The following is a 20,271-nucleotide window of genomic DNA, read 5'->3' as shown; positions in this document are numbered from 1 at the left end:
CCCCCCCCCCCCCCCCCCTTCCAATCGTCTGTTGATTTTAGATGGCGTGCTCATGAATGTGTAGTTGTTGTTAGTTTAGATATTAGTTGACTAGATCATTAGTATTAGAACGTAATAAACTTATATTTTAAAGAGCAGCTGTCTGTGATTACTTTGTGCATGTGTATTGTGATAATAGCTGTATATGTGGTCTGCTCGAACTTAAACCTTCACTTTCACTCTGAATGTGTAATAGTGCTGACTGTTGACATTGCGAGTGAACACTAATTATGAGACTTAGTTTATTGTTTGGTTATTGGTCCCTGTTCGCAGGGTGGTGCCCCGTTATTATTAATAATCATTAATAATTGTTACTGACATTAATAATTCTATTGATGTCAAGAATTTAGTTTCTTAGATGCTGATAACCCAAACACGCTCCTTTACGTTCCCAACATATTGCTGATAACCCATGTCAGGCTATGTTATTTCCAACATATTGGTGCCCCCTTTTTGAGGCTATGTTATTCCCAACACCGGCATATCCTGACACAAGGACGGCATGGGAACCAGACACCTCCCGACGTATATGGAACCCTATTTCCAGCCGTGGCCCAGTAACCCTTGACCTCAGAAATATTGGGGCAACATAACACAAACGTTCAAGCCCATTCCTTTAACTGTGAACAGCTTGACCTGCATATTCACAGGGTGGAGCAAAGACTCAGATTACATAAAAAAGGCAAATGAGGTGACTGCTCGGACCAGAGAAGGGCCTGTGGCCTTAGATGATAGATGTTTCTGGATCTCTATTTTAACATATGGGTTCCTCAACTATTATTGGATATGGTAAAAGAATTGTATCAGAAGCAAAACATAAAAACGATGCCTTTATTTGTGTGTAGAGTGTGGGAAAATATTTAAGTCCTTTCCAGTGCGTATCAACACACTTGTCTTAATAGTTTGATATTTTGGTGAATGTCGAGAGTTAGATGAAAAGATCAAAACCACCCTTATATCTGTCCACTCAATAGAAGGTTACAGCCATAAGCCTGTTAGCATAGCTTAGCACAAAGACTGTAAACAGGGAGAAACAGCGAGTCTGGCTCTGTCCAAAGAAAATAAAAAAAAAGTGTAAGTTGTAAAGGGGAAGTCATGATGTCACCACAAGGTTTTAAGGCAACCAGCTGAACAACTGCTGGAAGTCACTGCACCCCGCCAGGAAATAGTTTAGCACATAAACCCCCATTAAACCAGAAAGTGTGTTTTTTACACTGCTTTCTTTATGGATTAATAGGAGCAGTATTCTGAACATTAATATAACAGCAAACACCCTTTCGGTTCAACCTCAGGTACACATGATTAGCTCTGTCAGTACTTTCAGCGTAGTTTGCGCTGTTAGTATCGTCAGCTATGAGCCCCCGACATGTTGAGAGCCAATCGAATTGCTCCCAATCTCAGAACTGGCACAAACAAGCTAATTAAGAGACATGCTCATTTTCTTACATGCAGAGAGAGCCAGTTGTATTGCTAAGCTAAGCTAGCTAGCACATATTATTTAAGGCGTATTTTTACCATCTACTGTACATGAGTGCTTAGAATCAGATTGTTTTTATGCCACACTCAACCCATGTACAAGGGTATTCCTCCTTTATCAAAATTATTATTGAATATTTTTTGTCACAGATGATAAAATGTGCAATCATATACGGTGGATATGCACAATGGAACAATAAACTGGCAAAACACAGTTCCAGGCCAAATTTGTGCAAGCCAGGAGGATATTAAGAGACATTATTCTCACCAGGCAGGAGGCCTTCCTCTTTAGAGGAAGGGGGTTGCCATGAGGAAAGGACTGTCTGTGCTTTCAAAGATTTTGTCTTTAATCAGCGGATCTGCTGGTATTAGAGGTCCGTCTGAGCCCAAGCCCCTCACCCTTAACCCCTTCCATCCCTCACAACATGAGAAAGGTGTGTGTGTGTGTGTTGGTCAGGGGGGTCTTCAACCGTGGGACTAGGAAGACGAGCTGCCACAATGGGCCCATAACTGCACCCTTTGGCAAGCCCACAGCAAATGCAGCTTAGCATAATTCAAAAATACCAGACGGTGTGTACTATGGTGCACGGCTAAACCCGCAAAGCAGCTTTCTCCCTCTCTCATCTCTCTCTGCTCCTCTCCACCATCTTCCAAAAACACTTCCGCACAAACAGGAATTAAGGGCCCTGCCAAACAGTCTATTTCCTCAGAATAACATGTCAGGCCATCAGAAGTTGTCAGTCTTAGTTGTGCCTCTCAACAGAGGACTCATTAAGTGGAACAGGCCACAGCTCACACCACGGTAAATAAGGATAATTTTAACTGACAAAATATAATAAATCCAGAATACTTTAGTGCCAACATTAATCATCAAAACATATTAACCATGAATATACATTTATTTTAGGTCCCGTCCATGTCTTATACTAAGGCTGGTTCAGAAAGAATTGACAACATGAATACAGAATCAAATTTGGCTCCATGCTGTGACCTGAATCCAGATTACACCCCACCACATCTGGAATAACATTTAAAAGCTGCATGGCATACTGATAGTGCTGACATTGATTTCAGCTGATAGACGGATATGATGTCAGATGGTAGTGACATGTTGTTTTCCCTTCAGCCAGCCTCTTGTAACATTACACCAAATTTATACCAGTAAAATTGTTTAAACAAATTCTTGACTTGCCCTGTGCATGCATGTGGTTGGAGAACTGTGTTGGTAAATCCTTGGCTCTTGTAAAGTTTAAGTGTTGTTGAGTTCACGGTGTCCTGTCGTGTCCTTGAATGTAATCTACTTGACTAAACATGATGTTCTGACTCAACCCCGGTGTTTGCAATGCTTATGAAGAGGCGAAGAGAGGAGCAGATGGCAACAGAACAATACCATAAGCGCTAGTACGGAAGGGAATGTGACAGTATTGTGCAGCTTAATGCAACATGGAAGAAGATGCCCACGGGGATCACATCATAAGCTGTATGAGTCTCCTACCTGGACGCCCTGTAGAAGCCGAATGCATCTCTCCTTGACGTCGTCAAAGGGACACCGTTTAGAGAGCATGAGGAGGTGAGTCAGGATGTCATTCAGGTCACTGTTGGGAGGGCTTCCTGAGGCTGGGGGTGACAGTGGTATGGGCCTGATGTCCTCCACCTTCCTCATGACATCCTGGCGGATGTTCTCCATGGCTTCAGATCTGGAGTTGGCATCCCGGCTGCCCAGCCCGTTCCATCTCCCCACAGACTCCTGGACCTGCACTTCCATCTTTTGATGTCGGGCTAACGTTTCTACTGTCTTACAACAGGCTTTTCAAGAAATAACACATGGAACAGTCATTGTTTACGTCACAGCATAAAAGAAAAACTATGGGCGAGCATGCACCTATAATGTTACTTGAGTAAAAACAGCATAGCAGGAATTAGAGCCCGACTGATAAAATGGCCAGACAATACTATTGCCCGATATTAGTGTATGATAGATATATGGTACCAGCACATATGTCAGCCAATAAATAACAAGAAATTGCACAACATAAATGTCAAAATGTGTTTTCAAATTGCAATTACATACAAGGAGCACTTACAAGTTTATTTCTCAACTGTAAAATGCCCCATCAATAAAGGTGGTGTGCAAATTGCTAATTCCTCTTAATATGGTATTTTTTAATCGCAATATACTGTAGATCCTAGTATATCCAAGTACTATTTCTTGGAAATCTGTTAATGGATAAAATAACCAGACAGGGATGTCAGTTTTTAAAATAATCCACCATATTAAATATGACAAATCTGGCATCACATTGATGCACAAATTACAATATTACTTCTAATTGCTCGCCAACAAACCTATATCACATATCAAAAGGTATAGATACATGGGTATATTTCAACATATTGCATATCATATGAAGCCTAAAGAATAAAAAAAATATAGACGGTTATCTATTTCTAAACTCTCAAATAAAAAGTGGCAGTCGGTCTGTGACGGGCTTACAGGGATTTAAACCCAGATCATGCTTAAAAATGGTAATAGTGGTATTTGATTTGATACCAATTTCCAAGAAAAAGAGCGTGGTTAGAGAGATTATTTATTGGTGTTACAAGCCACCATAATCTGGCAATTAAAGTGGCATTGCCACATAACGTTTGTAAAAAACAATTAACCGACGTTGCTTCATATGGTTCATGACTTTATATTTAAATAGACATATCGTGACTGAAAACATACAAATACGCAACTTGTCAGTCAGTCCATTCAATCTCTCTCTCTCTGGCTTCCTTTCGTGTCAAGGCTCTCAAGCTGCCCGTTAACAAAGACACCATTAAAGTGCAACAAAAACGCGACCAAAACAACATTGCTACACACAAACCTTTCAGTGTGCACCAAACACAGAAAGTGTCATTCTCTAATACTCACTTTATCCACATTCTTTGGTGCAGGTCTTCAGGTACGGGACGTCTTGCCACAGCGCTGACCAGTAACGTTAGTCCCCACGGTAGACAGGAGAAGAGGCAACAACTTGAGGGTAAACATTTGATTGGCAGGACAGGCCGGCCAATGAGAGGAGTTCTTGGGCGTTCTAGGTTGGATGCCGTGAGGTATTCTCGCAAATGATTGGTTGGAGCCGCCGGGGGGGGAGGGTATCATGTGAGTAGAATTCTCTGCGTTCGGTGAGTGTTTTATGTGGTAGTTTTTAAGAACTACATCTCCCATCATACCTAGAGCAGCCCCTTCTCTTGTTTGTCTGCAGGCCGAGGAGAGAGAGAGAGAGAGAGAGAGAGATTGTACATTTCCATTTGATTCGTTTCTGCCAAACTGCACACTGAGACGGTCAATGCCAGTTAAATCTTATAAGCAGGCAACTATCATTGTCTCTACCAAGTTTTAGTTTGTTGTGCCTTGTAATGAATGTCTGTGTTAGGGACTAAGGTGTTTTTTTTGCTAAATCAACAAAAGATTCATAAAGCTGCAGAGGAAAACCCCAAAAGCTTAACCATTTCCACGGGAAACGTGTCCTTTCTTTCAGTGGCACTGACCTGCCACATTGCAGACATGCTGCCTTTAGGTGCAGCAGGCTATTTGCATACTGTTTTTCAAGTGTATACAGGGTGATTGATTGATTTACTGGTTAAAGACACTTTGCTTACAGATAAGAGCCTATCAGAAAATGGCGTCAACAATTGTTGTTGTGAAAGTGGGCATGTCTGCCTAATACTCCACCTTCCCATTTTGCAGACCTAAAGGGTCTCATTTCCACACGTTAAACAAGGCCATAGCTTTGACACTGAGGTCATGTCCTGGGTATTTTGGGGGATGTGTGTGTGTGTGTGTGTGTGCGTGCGTGCATATGGTTAAAGAAAAAATATCACATTTGCCATGTTTGAGTGCTAAAACAAATGTAACATTAATGCCATCTGTGTTGCCCTCAACTTCAACGGGTCTGATTTTTTTTCACTTCAATGCACCGTTTTTTGTAACATTTACAGTCTAAAAATATGAACTTTGGATACTTATTCAGCAATGTGTCTGGACATTATCAAATACTATACATGTCTAAAAGCCTACTGGTTAGTCATTGTTCTCACCAAACAAGGCAAAATTACTTTCAATGCATAACAAGCTTTTCTTGAAAGGTGCATGTATTACAAACACTGTGGGCATTCAGAGCACCTAATCTACAACAGATCCCCTTTGTAAGCATCCTTATGATGACAAATAGCCACCGTGTTAGTTTATATTCAAACACTGAATGTATTAAATAATTTGTAATTCTAAAACATTTAATTTAATCTTGCTCTTGCTTGTTTTTAGGGGGAGTATTCTAACTGTATCAACATTATATCAACGTGTCAGATGGTGTCTCTGTGATAAAACCTTCAACAGATATCACCGAGTATGTATTTTAGACATTGATCATACACTCGTACATTGAAACGTCTGTAACAGTCTGGAGGAAGTGAGGAAGGATCACAGTGCGCAGGCGGAACCAATGTAGGAGGGAAATTTAAAAAGTCCGGACTGCCTGTGACAGGAAGCGTACTGGACAACTGAAGAAATCAGTTAGCTATAAACACAAGCAGTCGGGGAATATTAATATACAAACATATGATTAGTTTCGAAACGAGTACCTACCTCAATGTCCCGAAATGGAGACTTATAACAACCAGGTAACACTAGCAAATCAGCCGTTAGCTGCGAGTGTGGCTAACACATTAGCTTTGTTTACTTTCGCTGTCGTCGTTAGTTAAGCTAGCTGCTAACGTTAGGTTGTCTGGAGGAGCTTTTCTACATGGTTTTGTTACGTAACGTTACGTTTATCTGGATTAATTTACGCAAGGGCAGTTACAAAGGGCGTTACTGCTTTATGTTTAGATAATTGTCTTAGCGTGGTTGGTATACAAAATGGTTTGTTTTCGTTTGCAATTTTGCAATTCAGCTTTTATGAGTTTAACGGTGGGCTTCTTGTTGCTGAAAGCTACTACACTTGGCTAGAGTACAGTACGTTAGTTATCGTCAGGTAGTTTACCAGTTAACGCTAGATCTTCACACGGGAAAGTAGTCAATTTGTCTGGTTTCAGCTCCACATATTGAAGAAATGTGAATTTAATTTATATACCTCCTCTTTTTGTCTGCAGACTTTAGACTCACCCTCAAAAAACAGTTACATCGGGAGCTATTACCAGCCTCCAAACAGGATACTACCAATAGCAAGACAGCTCGAGTTCCCTGTCCACTCGTCCATCAGGGTGGACCCACAGATGACCAGTCCTCGGGTGTCCCACACCAAACCTAATATTGACAGCACAGGTATGGCACAGCCATTATTTCTATCTTCTTGTCTCATAACATGTTTTTGTTTTGTCCACCGGCTGTAATGCCCAGGTACGCCTTTGTGTTCTCCTTAACTCCTCTTCAGCTGTTGTGGATGCACTGAAGACCCTCCAGGAGAAAATCAGGCGGTTGGAGCTGGAAAGGAAGCAAGCGGAGAAGAGCTATAGTCAATTCTCCCATGATGCTCGGAGGCATCAAGAGGTCACAGGCTCTCACACGGTGCCCAGTCATCCAGCAGCTGGCCTGCCTGCGACAGATGACTCGGGAAAGAAAGGTAAGTGGTGGAAGCTGCAGAGGGAGAGGCCACTGCCAATGCACATGTCCTTTCTGTAGATGTCTTCTAATCATTGTGTTTATAATGACAGAGCTGGACTCAAAGCTGCAGTCTGCAGAGGCTCGGTGTAAGGTCCTTGAGAAGCAGCTGGACTACATAAGGAAGATGGTTGAAAATGCGAAGAAGGAGAGGAATGTCCTCATGGAGAATCAGGTGGTCCAAAAGATTACAAACCGAAAGAATCAAATCTGTCTAATATATTACAGAGAAATGATGAGGAGTCAAACATGCTTAGTATTTTTCAAACAAGATTGAATTATTGAAATGTTTTTAAATAATCTCTGTTTACCTCCGCACTAGGCTTCACTGCAAAACCAGCAGCCGTGCATCTCAAACAGCCCATCTCAGCGGGATAAGCTGGAGAAACTCGAATCAGAGTGTCTCAAATTGAGTCGGACACAAACTCTGGCTGAGGTTAGTCACAGTTTCTTACACTTGATTAGTCTAAATGCTAATCATCACAAGCTGAATGAGGTTATTTTAATGCTGTTTTGCTTTCAGACGAAGCTTGCTATTCTGGAGCAAAAACTACTGAAAGAAGAGCATGAGCGTAAACTTGTGCAGGAAAAAGCCGACCAGGTCAGTCCACACACACTCCACTTTTCGGATCATTTCAAAAATGACAAAAATCTACATTTACACTTCTCCTTACCTCCAACCTGCAGAAAAAAGAAGCAATTTTTAAAAGAAATCTGAATTCCATTAATTTTACTTCCTATTAAAGATATCTAGTCTGTTTGAAGTTCCATACAGCTTACCGTCTAATAATGGTAAAATGCCAACAAAGAATCTTGAAAAGGAAACTTAAACCAGGCTATTTCCATGTCCACAGCTCCAGAAGGAGTTGGACATCAACTTTCGATTGCCTGTTCCAACTGCTGAAGAAACAAAACCAAAGAAGAAAACAAAAAAGACCACCAAGGTACTTTTCTTATTGATAAAGCTAATTAACTGCCTGTATTTAGTTGATGAGAAAAACATTTGTTTGTACATAGTAGTGCTAAAAGCTGTCTTTTTCCTCAGAAAACCTCTCGACAGAATGAGCTGCCATCGCCAAGGGGCCCAAGGCACAAACAAATGCCATTTGTTGCAGGAACGGTACGTCAGTTCTGATGCTGTGCACTTACTGCATTATCATTAACTCTTTTCCCTTATTTGGTTTCTTTCGATTCATTTTAATTGTCTCTCTCCGTCGCAGTCGACAAGCCCGAGCCATTCGGTACACGCCAACGTACAGAGTATACTTCACATGATGAAGCACCATCAGCCCCAGCTGTGTGAACGAGTGAGCACGCTGCACAGGTCTGCTTGTGGAGCCAAGAAAAGCCTCCAGAGGGACTTCGCTTCATCTTCTACCACTTTTCACGAGCCGCTGGGCTCACTTTCTGACCTGCTCTTGGCTCTGCAGGACGAGCTAGGACAAATGAGCTTGTGAGTAAGCTTCTTTTATTTATTTTTATTCCTATTTTTTACACATTTAATAATCTGTGTGTGTTTTGTCAGTGAGCATCAAGAGTTGGTGCATCAGATAGATGCAACCCAACATTGCCAGCAGAGGCAGGACCTGCAGAGAGAACTGGAGAGGTTGGTCGCCAGAATGGAGGAGAAGAGAGCTCAGATCACAAAGCTCCGCAAACACCAGCAGACGGTATGTGAACCATCATTCAGTACAATCCAGCGACAGGCTTTGTAGATGTGTTAAATATTTAAGCATGTCCAGTGTTTGTCTGTGGTGCCATCCCTAACTGTGTACGTAGTTTAGGTCACCAATGTCGCTGTCTTCGGCTCCTGCACAGGTCCATAAATTGACTCAGAGCCAGCCATGTGCCGAGGAACACACGGCCAAGAAGTTGAGTGGGATCAAACCACCTGTTCCCTCTCCCGTTAAGGCTAAGAGTAAGGGAAGGAAAGGTGGGACCACTCACAACAACCTGCAACTTCTCAGAGAGACCCAGAAGTTCAGAAACAGCCTGAAACAAGACGACATCTCCTGGGAAACATGAGGTTCTCTGAAAGACCTTTCTGTGATACTACAGCTGGTCGAACCACAAGACTGCCTTTGGTTCCCTGCAGCCGGTTTTTCCCACTCTTCAAATGGCCTCTGGGACGTTTTTAGTGTTAGAGGGAAAGAAAGGGTTGATTATGTGTTACTTATGAAACCTATTAAAGCAATAGGTGTTTGACTTGAATGAAATCTATCACATACAGGGTACTTTATAAATAGAGGGTGTAATGTCTATGAATCATGACCTCACCCTGTCTCATCTCAAATGAAGCTGAAGTAATCTATTTTTAATATTTTCACATTTTAATAAAGTTTATTCTCTCTGCATATTTAAAAAATATTTTTCTTCACATTTTACTTCTGCCAACACAAATGTTTTTTTCTCCACCACCAGTTGTAATTCATACTTTCAACCACTAGGTGGCAGTGCTCATCCTATTTCTATTTTACAAATATGAAGGCCGTCACCCCACACACCCTGCAGTTGCATGTATAATATTAAGACATGACTTTATAATGTAGCGTGCAGCATCAAGCCCCTACTGTCTTGAATAGATGGACCAAAAAGCTCTGTGAGCTCCGTTACAGCAGCAGGCTGGACAGCTGAGTACATGTCGCCCTGACCACAGGACAAACGGATGTGGTTTTTATCGCTGCGCACTAGTGGGAGGAACTGCTTTTTGCCACAGGATTTTGCTATCTCACACTGCCAAGACAGCCAAATTCTCTCAAATTCATCAATGATAGCTCTTACTAATTGTAGGCTGGTCAGATGACGGGACACCTTTTCTTTGCTCTCTGTTTATTTCAGTCAACCACTTTTTTATGGGAGCAACAACCACATGCTGCCTCATAACATTCCTGCATTATCTCCTCGTTATCAGGCCTCGGTCAACATTTTTATTGTCTTATAATATCACATTTTTGATGAGCAGGAAGCATTTTTCTTTTTACCATAAAGCTATTCTCAGTTACTTCCTATACCACCAACTCCACAGTGGTTGTTCTGATAAAAACTAAAATGAAGACATCCCTGTCCAAGGTTCTGGGTCACGGGAGTAGAAAACAGCTGATTGTGATTGTTGCCTTCCACATTCAGCCTTTTCAGTTAATTATCTTGCTAAAATTGCTTGGTCCTGGTATTCCTGGCATGAGTTTACAGCATGGTTAAATGGACTGAGCTGGGCTACGGGAGAGAGAGACTAAACCTATTGCATTGTTTCTGTGTGCTCCCATATTAGATTACAGAGCATGACTGGACATGGCAATCAGGTTAGCTGAGGCAAGTCAAGCCTCCTCCATGCCCACACATCTCTCCTGACCCTGCAGCTCTGATACCGTGTGACTGCACACCCCGCTCTTTGCCTGGTGTTGAATAGCAGCGATGTGTTCGGAGAGCAGTGTATGTAGGAGGGCTGGGTAGTTGTGAGCCTGTAAGGCATTTTTCTTGTGTGTGTGAAGGATTTCCCAACATTTTTATGAGGATAAAGATACATCTTAAGTGTACAATTAATGTACAGCTTACAGTCTGTTTCTTTGAGTTATAAATTGACATGGAGAACAATTGAAAAAGTAACCATTAACAGCAGATACTGTGCAGGGTTGCAGATGTTTTTTAATGACCACACACACACTAAAGAGAGAAGTTATGGTGTGGTTGTCCAAAATAAATGTCTCCCCTAAAACTCTCTTTGGTTCTAGGAAACAGTGCCAGCTGGGGACTCAGGGCCACTTGGAGAAAAACAGTCTGCTCAGCACACAAACATATTGTTCAAGCACGTAGTCAACTGTACAGACTGTGATTCTTGAGAGTGCGCACACACACACACACACACACACACACACACACACACACACACAGGGAAACACGCACATGATCATTTCCTTTAGAGCGAACAGCTTTTGCCACATCTGCAGAACCTTGCTGTGACCCTGTGTCAACTCATTGTGAAAAACAAACTGGTTGTTTTAAACAGAGGGGGATTTTTTTTTGTTTTTGTCAACTCATCAGTTGTACATGACAGCAAATAATGTTGCATGGTTGCTATAAACTTTGTACCGGTTTGCTTTGATCAAAACATGTTGATTGCTATCAAACACAGAAAGTAGTAAACCAGTTCAAGTTGTAGTCTGCTCCGTAAACTTTATGAAAGACAATATAGAGGATAATTGTGGGGCTTTTAGTTTGTGTGGCCAAAGGGGGGCACTAGTGTCACTAAAACCCCTCTACATTATCAGGTGACCCCTCATAACCAGTAAAGGTCTTGTGGGTGTGTATTGGGAGGGATTTCTAGAGGCCTGAAAAGGTGAAAATATGTTTTTTTCTGTGTCCATCCGATTTATCTTTGGGGCCCATGGAGGATCTCCAAAAAGATGGAGGGTATTGACTGGGTTAGGGTGGATCCAGGATGTATAACATCAGAAATCCATGTCAATAAGAATGTGATTATGTTAATTATATTGATGGTTTCTTTCTCTAATAGACTCCAAACACACTTGGACAGAAGAGCAGGTCAAGCTGAAACAAAGTCCCTCAGGCAGTTTAGTTTGTTGTTTTAGTAAATGAAGAGAGATAAAATGAGATACAACTACTAGGCTAAATATGAAGCTACCAGCAGCCGGTTAGCTTAGCATAAAGTATGGATACACCTAGAACTATATTTGTTGGCAAATCCAGATTCTATAGTTAAATACTGCTGAATTTGGAGTGTTTAGATACTGTAAATAGAACTTGAAGAAATAGTTTGTTCAGCACTGCTTTGCTATTTGCTTCTGTAACATGATAGCTTGTTGACCTAGCATTAGCCACACACACACACACACACACGGCAGTACAAAGCAAAGCCTGAATTCGATACATTTTGTTGTCCAGGCAACAGGCCGTTCAATTGTAACCATGGCAGTGGAGACCTGGCTGCGTGTCATCGTCCCACTCGGGGTTTGTCATGTAAATGATCTGCTCCACTGCTGCCCAAATGAAAAAGGTAAACACAGTGATTTGTTTAACAAGATTCAAACTTTATTGGCTTTACATCGTGAACTAAAAGGCAACACTAGAAAACAAGGCACAAAATAAAAAGGTTTGAGAGAGCAAGAAAGGAGCACAAAGTAAGCACAAAACATTTCAGGAGGCTTTTTGGGGGCAGCTGCAAGTGTCTACATGTACAGTCTGTGTATGTCAAAGCCAGAAATATAGTACCGACAAGACCGCTGGCCTCTAACACAAAAAGGGAAAAGATTTGGCACTACAATGAGCCACGGGGCAAAAAGGAGTGAATCAAAAAGCTTTTCACTCGTTGCTCTTGGAGTTGAACACTGCGAGGCTGAAAACTGAGGAAAGCCCTCCATGAACAAGCAAACTTAAAATCCTACTCGACAGAAAACAAGTCATTCAGTAAAACAATTGAAAATTACAAGCCCTCACATGACCGTTTGCATGATGGAGGAAGTGTTGCAGTTTATTACAACGTGCTGTGTGATAAGTTGACCAGGCCACAAACCGCGCATCTAGTTTAAAACCACTCATTAGCTGGTTTAAAGCCATTTCAGCAGCATTTAAAACGCCTATAATTCTATTGTGCGATTGGTTGAAATGTAGGCACTCAAATGCTAATAAGGGCCAACCGTCATGCATCCAACGCACTCACTTTCCAAACAAAAAGCAGCCTGGTGATGGCCTGGGCAGCTTGTCACTAGCAAACACTCTGTGGGTTTTGATCAAGAAGTTAAGGCCGAGCAATGACGAAACAGACATTTAAGCAGAATACAACACAGAGAACCACTTCACAGGGGTCTGAAAGTGCTGAGTCACATTATTTAATAGGTGTGTCATATTTTACAAACTACAACTATAGATGGGTATTAACTGAATAAGGCACTTTTCCTTAAGTGGTGCACTGACCGAGTTAGTTAACTTGTCGCCGAAGCTGCGGAGAGGCAACACAATGGACATCTATTGGTACCAGAGGTGTTTTGGACTCGTCACGATGTCAACACGTGACGCCGTGTTCTTGGGGAATGCAGCCACCGTGTCAACAGCGTGAGAGCACTTACGCAGCACGCCACTCAACAGCTGTGACTAAAACGCAAAATGTTTCTCTTAATTTGGGGGCGAAGGCTCTCCACAGCTGAGGCGAAACTCTGGAGCCTTGTCGCCGTAGTTGGGTCTTTGGGCTGTAGCCTAATGCCACCAGGTGACTCGGTTAAAAGGCGTGTTAACGGTGAGCAGCAGGAAACATGTAATCCTAAATTATGAAAACAAAAAAACATTTGCACACTCATACATTTGTTAAGGTCTGAGGCCATACAGAACAAGGTGATTATTCATCCATTATCTAGTAGATATTCAAGACTGAGTATTTATACAAGCATCGGGATTTTTTTCGGGGAGCTGAACCATGAAAACATTTACAAAGTTACAAAACAAAGCTTGTCAGTGCAATGCTCAATTTCCATGCCAAAACTGAGGACATTGGCTCAAAGCACACAGTTTCAAGGCATTCTTTCAACTAGCATATTGGCTAATTAACAAAGTGGTTTTAAATTGTCTAAATCCTTTAAGAGCGTATGCAATGGGAGGAAGAGCCACAACTCCAAGCATCCAGCATGCAATAATGAAAAGAAAGCATTTAACAAAAACATTATCGACACCGACGAGCCTCTACGAGCACAATGTACTGATAAACACTCCTTCATTTAGCCTTTCCTCAAGAAGATAAAACAAACAGGACGTGGCTATGTACAGGAGGGACAAAATGGAAAGAAATAAAAATCACACAGTTAGCAGCGAGCTAATTGGAGAATGCAACATGAGCTCATGAGCAGTTCTGCACTTCGATCACAATACTCTCATTTACACGGCAAAGTCAGAAATCAGAGGCGCAATGCTCATTTGAACAAACAAACAGTCCAACATTTTTACCTCAATGCACTCTCTGCAATACTCAAGTTATTAAATTAGGCCCAATACGTTTTTTGCCATTTCTCTAAAGTTGCATTCCCTGATTCAACAGCACCTAACGGCGACCCAAAATGTCCTGCAAGCTCATCGCTCGTGTTCTGAGATTGATAATAAAACATGAATAGGTGACGCGGTAGGATATTTGGGAGCAGTGTTGGGCGCTACAAAAAGGGGGGAGAGCACTTTAAAATATTCATTTATACAAAGTCAGTGAGTCAGTGAGAAGACCATAGGTTTCATGTACTGAATATATAGTCCTCTACTTTATAGGGAAAAACTTCAATCTCCATTGATCAAGGCCCTCAGATTACATCCATTTACTCCATTCCTCAAAATACAAGGCTCTTCAGTCCAGCTGGGATACAACGGTTCTCCCCAATATCAGCACAGCGATACCGCTTCTTTCTTAAAAACGAAGCTGATAACACCTGGGCCTCCTCTTCCTCTTCTCTCTTTAAGTCATACCGGACATTAAAGGCACTTCACTGCTATCACTGTCCACATCAAGAAGGTGCATGCCATTTTCTGTATCTCCCCCTTCTCTGTATTAAACATTATTAAAACATATTCATTGTTAATATTCTACAATCTTTCATTTTGACCCACAGGCCCCTTTTTTGACCTCCCCACAGAAATTCGGGCAAAGGGCCATCTCCACGTTAGCAGTGGGTACGTTTTAAAGTTGGTGAAGAAGAAATAACAACCGGGAGATTAAAGGATGGGAAATGAACTTGATATGGGATTATTGCATTGATCTGCTCTACTGGCAGCACTCCTAAATGCCATGGGAGACACCCAGATTAGACTGTTTACCAGAAGGACGGCTATTTGTTTTAGTCTGATGTCAGATGATTGGGTGTTGCTTTTATTCTCTCGTAGATACATCATGTATAAACACACATACACGACGCAGCTGCTCGGGGGGGAGGGGGGGGTGCAAAACAGGCTAAAAGCAATACTGAATCATCACAGCCGTCGCGTTAAAGAACAAGCTGTGAACTCAAACAGTGTTTCCAAATCAAGACAAAAACTAAATAAAAATGTAGATGCTACCAGTTTGCAGCCGTACTACTCCTGAGCATCACCAGGAAAGCTGCTTTGGGAACATGAGTAATTCTTTAACTCTCATGTGGTGCATTGAATTGAGGAGGCCACGAGGAGAGGGGCTGTAAATAACACAAACCCCCTCAATTCACTAGGATAACTAACGGCATGATGGAGGTGGGAGTAACTATCAGATTATGTAATCCCTATGCTCAAGGATAAAAACACCATGTTCCCGGAGAGTTAAATTATCATACATAGAGGCCTTAGTGTGTGTGTGTGTGTGTGTGTGTGTGTGTGTGTTAATACAAACTACAACAGCAGGGCTAATGCAGGCCTAAACCACAAGTGGCACAAACATTGAAGATCTAGAACACCCTGCTTGAAAACACTGTTCGAGTCCACCGTGATGAGTGCATGCCGAGTGGGGAGTCTTCTCTGCAAGGTTGTAGTTGGTGGGGATCGGTCGAGTGATGTGGATCCAAACGTGTGGCCGCTTCAAAGGGTGTGGTAGTTGCGGTCCTTGGACTTGCAGAACTTGTAGAGGAAGAAGATCACGGCCTGCAGGCCCAGGATCAGCACTATTCCACCGATGAAGCTAGCGGCGTCGAAGGTGTTCTTGTGAGGGGCGGGAGAGGGGGCGATCGGGGTGGAATTGGTGCTGGGTCCCACTGTGTTGAAAGGAAAACAAAAAAAAATATGTCATTATTGTGGTTTATGTACACATAAATGTTCTTGCTCCATCACAATGTCAGGATTTCTTTCCACGTACTTGAAGTAGGGGATGGAGCCGTAGGGATGGAGATGTTCCCACTGGGAGTCGGGACGAAGGTGGTGGAATTCATGGTCGTATGGCCTGTAGTGGGGCACAGTGAGAACGCATCCTTTAACCTCCACACCGTTTGACTTTAAGCCATTTTACTTTTAAAGACGTTTGAATTTGTAATCCTTAAGATTTCTGTCCTGGTAGTTACTCATGGCATTAGTAAGTACCCTTTAATACTTAAGTAAACACTTCCTCCGATTCCCTCATGATTTCTTTTTTTAAATAAACCACATAGTATTTCTTTCTCTATCTGTACTATTGCGGTCTTAGTGCTGCTGCAGCAACAGAATTTCAATAAAGATTTAACTTATCTTGAAGCTATGTCAATAAAAACTATTAACAAGACCACTTCAAACCGTACATGCTGGACACCACGGACTAAAGCAGGTTGCAGCAGAGGGTATTAAGGACTGGTTACCTGTTGTGGGCTGAGGGCTGCTGGTGTTAGGGTTGGTGACGGAGACAACAGGGACAGGGGAGGTTGGGTTTTCTACAGCAGGACAGGGAACGGGGACGGGGTGAAAGGAGTAAAGCAAGAGACACCACACAAACAACAATGGTGAGAAAAGTACACAACGCTCCCTCATCATTTCTCCTGGGAAAGGTGGAATTAGTATTTTGGGAAACAAACAAAAGCCGAGAGAGACGGCGCCAAAGTGCAGAGACTGACCATTATCAGACACCTCAGTTAAAACGCTGCTAAACCCAAACAGAATCTGCAGATTTTAATAATGCATTCATTTGTGAACAAATATGGAGTCTACCGATTCTCTTCGAGCCTAAAAGAACATGTTAATATACAAAATGTTAATTTCCCCCATCAGATATTTTACACCACTATGCTGTTTGACTTACCTGAGCAGCTGACTGGGGTGCAGGTCACATTATCTGGCAGGAGAGTCGTGTTGTGACAGCTAACAGTTACTGCGAGAGACAAAAGTATCGCGGATTAAAAGCCCGGATTCGTGCTCTAGACAAATTCGGTTTCCCCAAGCGAACAGAGTCGACTTCAGTGTCTTATGTTGGCAAGAGCAACATCACTCAAGTCTGAGCCTGCTAGTTTGAGCCGACGACTGGACTCATATAATCTGGCAATATGAGATCATGGCTCAATTAATTTATGTCATGTAAAATACATTTTTATTCATAAATAAATCAAATATTGTATATTTAGAATGTTAATCGGCAAAGTAAATAGTGACAAAAATGTCAAATAAATGTGTTTCTTTTTGAAATTATAATTATAGATAGATAGAGATATATATAGATATAGTGAGTAGAAGAATAAAGTACCAGAAATTAGTAAAATACAAGCCCCTTATAATTGTATTTGCATACAGAACTTAAATGAATACAGTAAATGAACTTAGTTTAATCCACCACAGTTTAAGACTTATTTGTTTTCTGAATGGTCAGTTCTCTGACTCATAGCTTGATCATCGAGGTGTATTCTCTCTTATTGTAAAATCAGATTATTAATTAACCATGACAGAAGGGGACTTTGCCCCGCCATGAAGTTCCGCCTGTCCCAAATACTCGACAAGAACTCCAGATACAGACGTAGCGGCGATTGTGTTGTTTATCCATTAACCTTAAAACAGAATTTGACTAAATTACAGACATGATTAACCATCGAAAAATGAAATTCTATCGGTTAAAACAACACAGAAAGGTCTATGAATGCGTTTGTTTCCTTTAATGGTTCAACTCTATCACAGTTAGGACAGCATGAGTCACGACAGACAGCACCTTGTGACTATAGCTGCTTTTCACACCCGGTTATATCACTCCACTGCTCTTGTTATAGCGAAACACGTCAGAAACTATTTGGAGGTATCTTCCTTTTTCTGTTTTTACATTACACGCTTGTTTGTTTGTTTGTTTGTGATAGATAGATAGATAGATAGATAGATAACATCACAATCCAACTTTAGGTCATGGATTCAGCGACGCCTTCACTTGTCTCGGTCCGATCTGGGACGACATTTTACAGGTCGTAAATCTTTAGGTCTCCAACGATACGGAAGTATTATTCCCCATAAAGCTTTAATAATAACTATAGTGACAAGAGAGGCCATTAAAGACCTTTGTGTTGATAAAAAAATAGCTCTTGAATTTGTTTATTATATGAGCATATGGGAGCATTATCATCCTGGCTTACAGGAACATCATAAAGGGAACTGCGTCTACTCAATGTAAGGGCACCTGGTGCTGTAAAACAAGTAACGACTCACACCAGATGGCCGCCCATAAATTACAGATACAGCAATTTTAACAGTAAAGGCTGCAGCCATTGTTGAAAGCATCTTCTGGCTTTCTCCAAATAGGGTCAAAAATGACTCACCAGCCCGTGTTACCTTCTCCACAGTGAAGAAGGTAGTGGCCTCGGAGACAAGCAACTACCCAACGGCCGCGCTGACGTAATTATTAGTTTGTGGAGCCCATGATGTAAAGTTTCTGTGTCGCTCGGCTGTTGGTTCAATTATATTGAGGCCATGGTTTTGTGCTATTCGGTAGCTAATCCGTCCACCATTGTTCCTCTTTGTCAATGCAGCTTCTCCCTGTTTTATATCAGATTTCACAAACTGCTACAGTTCTGCTACGGCTGATCAGGAAGTAAGCACAAGAAATAAGCTGCCTCATTTATCTTAAACTCAGAAAGGGAAACTTTTTAAAAGCTGGAAACGTAATGACGTAAAGACATCAACGATCAAGTCATTACGAAAGTGTTGGCTGCATTATTTTTCACACACTCTGTGTGATCCGACACTGAGATCGATGTATGTTGAAGCATGTTGGAGGAGGGTTTTTGTTTTTTTCACTCCCCGGTAGGTCACTCACTACTCAGAGGGCTGTTATCTCGCAGGCAGCTGTGAACGGTAGGACTGACTCTCACCCTTTTCCAAGATGGTGACATCATGATCATCATACACAGCTTGCTGAAGCTAAAGGTGTGAGTGAAAGCCTCCACACAAAACAGCGTCTTGGTTTAACAGCACTCCACCAGCTTTGTCACAAACTACAGCCTGTACTTAGAGGCGCTACGGAACTTGCGTGTACACGGGTAAAGTTCTTGAGTGTTCAAACACTGGGCTGCAGGGAAATGTGCTTCTGACGCCAAATGCTTGTTTACACAACTTCCCTAAACCGAAGATAAATGTGATGACACTGCGGCAGCAGCGCGGTTATGCTGCGCTTCAGGAAAGCCATCTCGACAGGTCAGAGCTGACCTTTCATATAAAATAGGCGATCCATTCTTGGGTTTGTGAAAAGGCTTCAGCTCTCGTCTTACTTTGTGAGCAGTCAGTGTTGTTCAACACTGTTGGGCCTGTTGTGTCCTGTGTAGTAGGCTGGTGAGAGACAGCACTGAGAGGAGTCTTTGGGTAGAAAAGACACGTTTTCCACCACGACACAATATAAAAACCAGCCAAACCTCCCTGAAACTTTTAACAAAGACTCCTTATCTTGTTTACAATAACATCCGATGAGCATGGTAAAAAAATAGCTGCTGATCAAATCTTACTCGTACAATAAAAACAGACTATGTTGATCAAAACTTGTGAAAATGACAACAAACGTAATACGAGAACAGATCAACATATTTGGGTTTTTTGTGCTTACGGGTGCTGTGTTTTCCTCACGTGCATTAAATGTAATTGTAAACCTCTATGGGAAATACAACAGGTTTATCCTGTCTCCCTCGGCTCTGAGAGGACGTGCATAATTGCCGTCTCACCTGTCCTGTTCAACAACTTAATGAATCATTGCGTAATAAGAGGGACAGCCAGAGACAAAGCAGACAGAGTGTGTGGGATCAACAAATCTCTATACGCCCTTTGGGAGAATCACAGCTGGTTAGATTGTCAAACAAGTCAACTCCCTTGAGAGGTAAAATGTTTGCCCTACTTACATTAACTGTTGTTGGAGCAAAGCTTAATGAATGTGAATCTGCTAGACCACCAACTAGTAATGCAGTTAGGATTATTAGTTATATTTTGTACGAGATCACAGAACACTTTTGCCGAGAACTGCACCCGAGGCACACATTACGAGAACAAGTCACATGAACCTAATCGTTTCCTTTAACTCTCCTTTCTTCTGCTCCCCAACGTGAGGATATTGCAGGCTTCCTGTTGCACATCCACTAGCTTCCTCTCCTGTTTATCTTTTACGCAATCACATGAGACCCGTGTGTGTATGTGTCTGACCACACACACACACACACACACACACACACACACACACACACACACAC

General features: G+C 41.9%; 3 protein-coding genes across 4 annotated transcripts in view; 1 reads left to right on the top strand and 2 right to left on the bottom strand.

Moving 5' to 3' along the window:
* Positions 1-4,515, bottom strand: part of sesn1 (sestrin 1) — a 47,679-nt gene extending 43,164 nt beyond the window's left edge. Inside the window, exons 1-2 of the mRNA XM_031875432.1 lie at positions 4,433-4,515; positions 3,011-3,321 (exon numbers count right to left, since the gene is read on the bottom strand). Coding sequence (XP_031731292.1) covers positions 3,011-3,280 — 270 coding nt within the window. The 5' untranslated portion in view covers positions 3,281-3,321; positions 4,433-4,515. The remainder of the gene's footprint in view (positions 1-3,010; positions 3,322-4,432) is intronic.
* A 1,500-nt stretch (positions 4,516-6,015) lies between these two features.
* cep57l1 (centrosomal protein 57, like 1) lies at positions 6,016-11,061 on the top strand. Its single transcript, XM_031875500.1, has 11 exons — positions 6,016-6,183; positions 6,652-6,823; positions 6,933-7,121; positions 7,213-7,334; positions 7,482-7,595; positions 7,683-7,760; positions 8,014-8,103; positions 8,205-8,279; positions 8,380-8,612; positions 8,685-8,829; positions 8,978-11,061. The coding sequence occupies exons 1-11, from the start codon at positions 6,163-6,165 to the stop codon at positions 9,182-9,184; spliced, it is 1,446 nt and encodes a 481-aa protein (XP_031731360.1). The 5' UTR covers positions 6,016-6,162; the 3' UTR covers positions 9,185-11,061.
* Positions 11,062-12,183: 1,122 nt separating this feature from the next.
* Positions 12,184-20,271, bottom strand: part of cd164 (CD164 molecule, sialomucin) — a 9,909-nt gene continuing 1,821 nt past the window's right edge. The window contains exons 3-6 of one of the 2 annotated variants that reach the window (XM_031875518.1): positions 16,872-16,940; positions 16,435-16,506; positions 15,963-16,046; positions 12,184-15,861 (exon numbers count right to left, since the gene is read on the bottom strand). In XM_031875518.1, the coding sequence (XP_031731378.1) occupies positions 15,689-15,861; positions 15,963-16,046; positions 16,435-16,506; positions 16,872-16,940 (398 nt within the window). In that variant the 3' untranslated portion in view covers positions 12,184-15,688. The remainder of the gene's footprint in view (positions 15,862-15,962; positions 16,047-16,434; positions 16,507-16,871; positions 16,941-20,271) is intronic. The other variant, XM_031875519.1, reaches the window with a different exon arrangement.

This window comes from Anarrhichthys ocellatus, unplaced genomic scaffold (genome assembly GCF_004355925.1).
Source record: "Anarrhichthys ocellatus isolate YVR2014 unplaced genomic scaffold, GSC_Weel_1.0 scaffold91, whole genome shotgun sequence".
NCBI classification, from domain to species: Eukaryota; Metazoa; Chordata; class Actinopteri; order Perciformes; family Anarhichadidae; genus Anarrhichthys; species Anarrhichthys ocellatus.
This window is presented reverse-complemented; position numbering and strand designations above follow the sequence as displayed.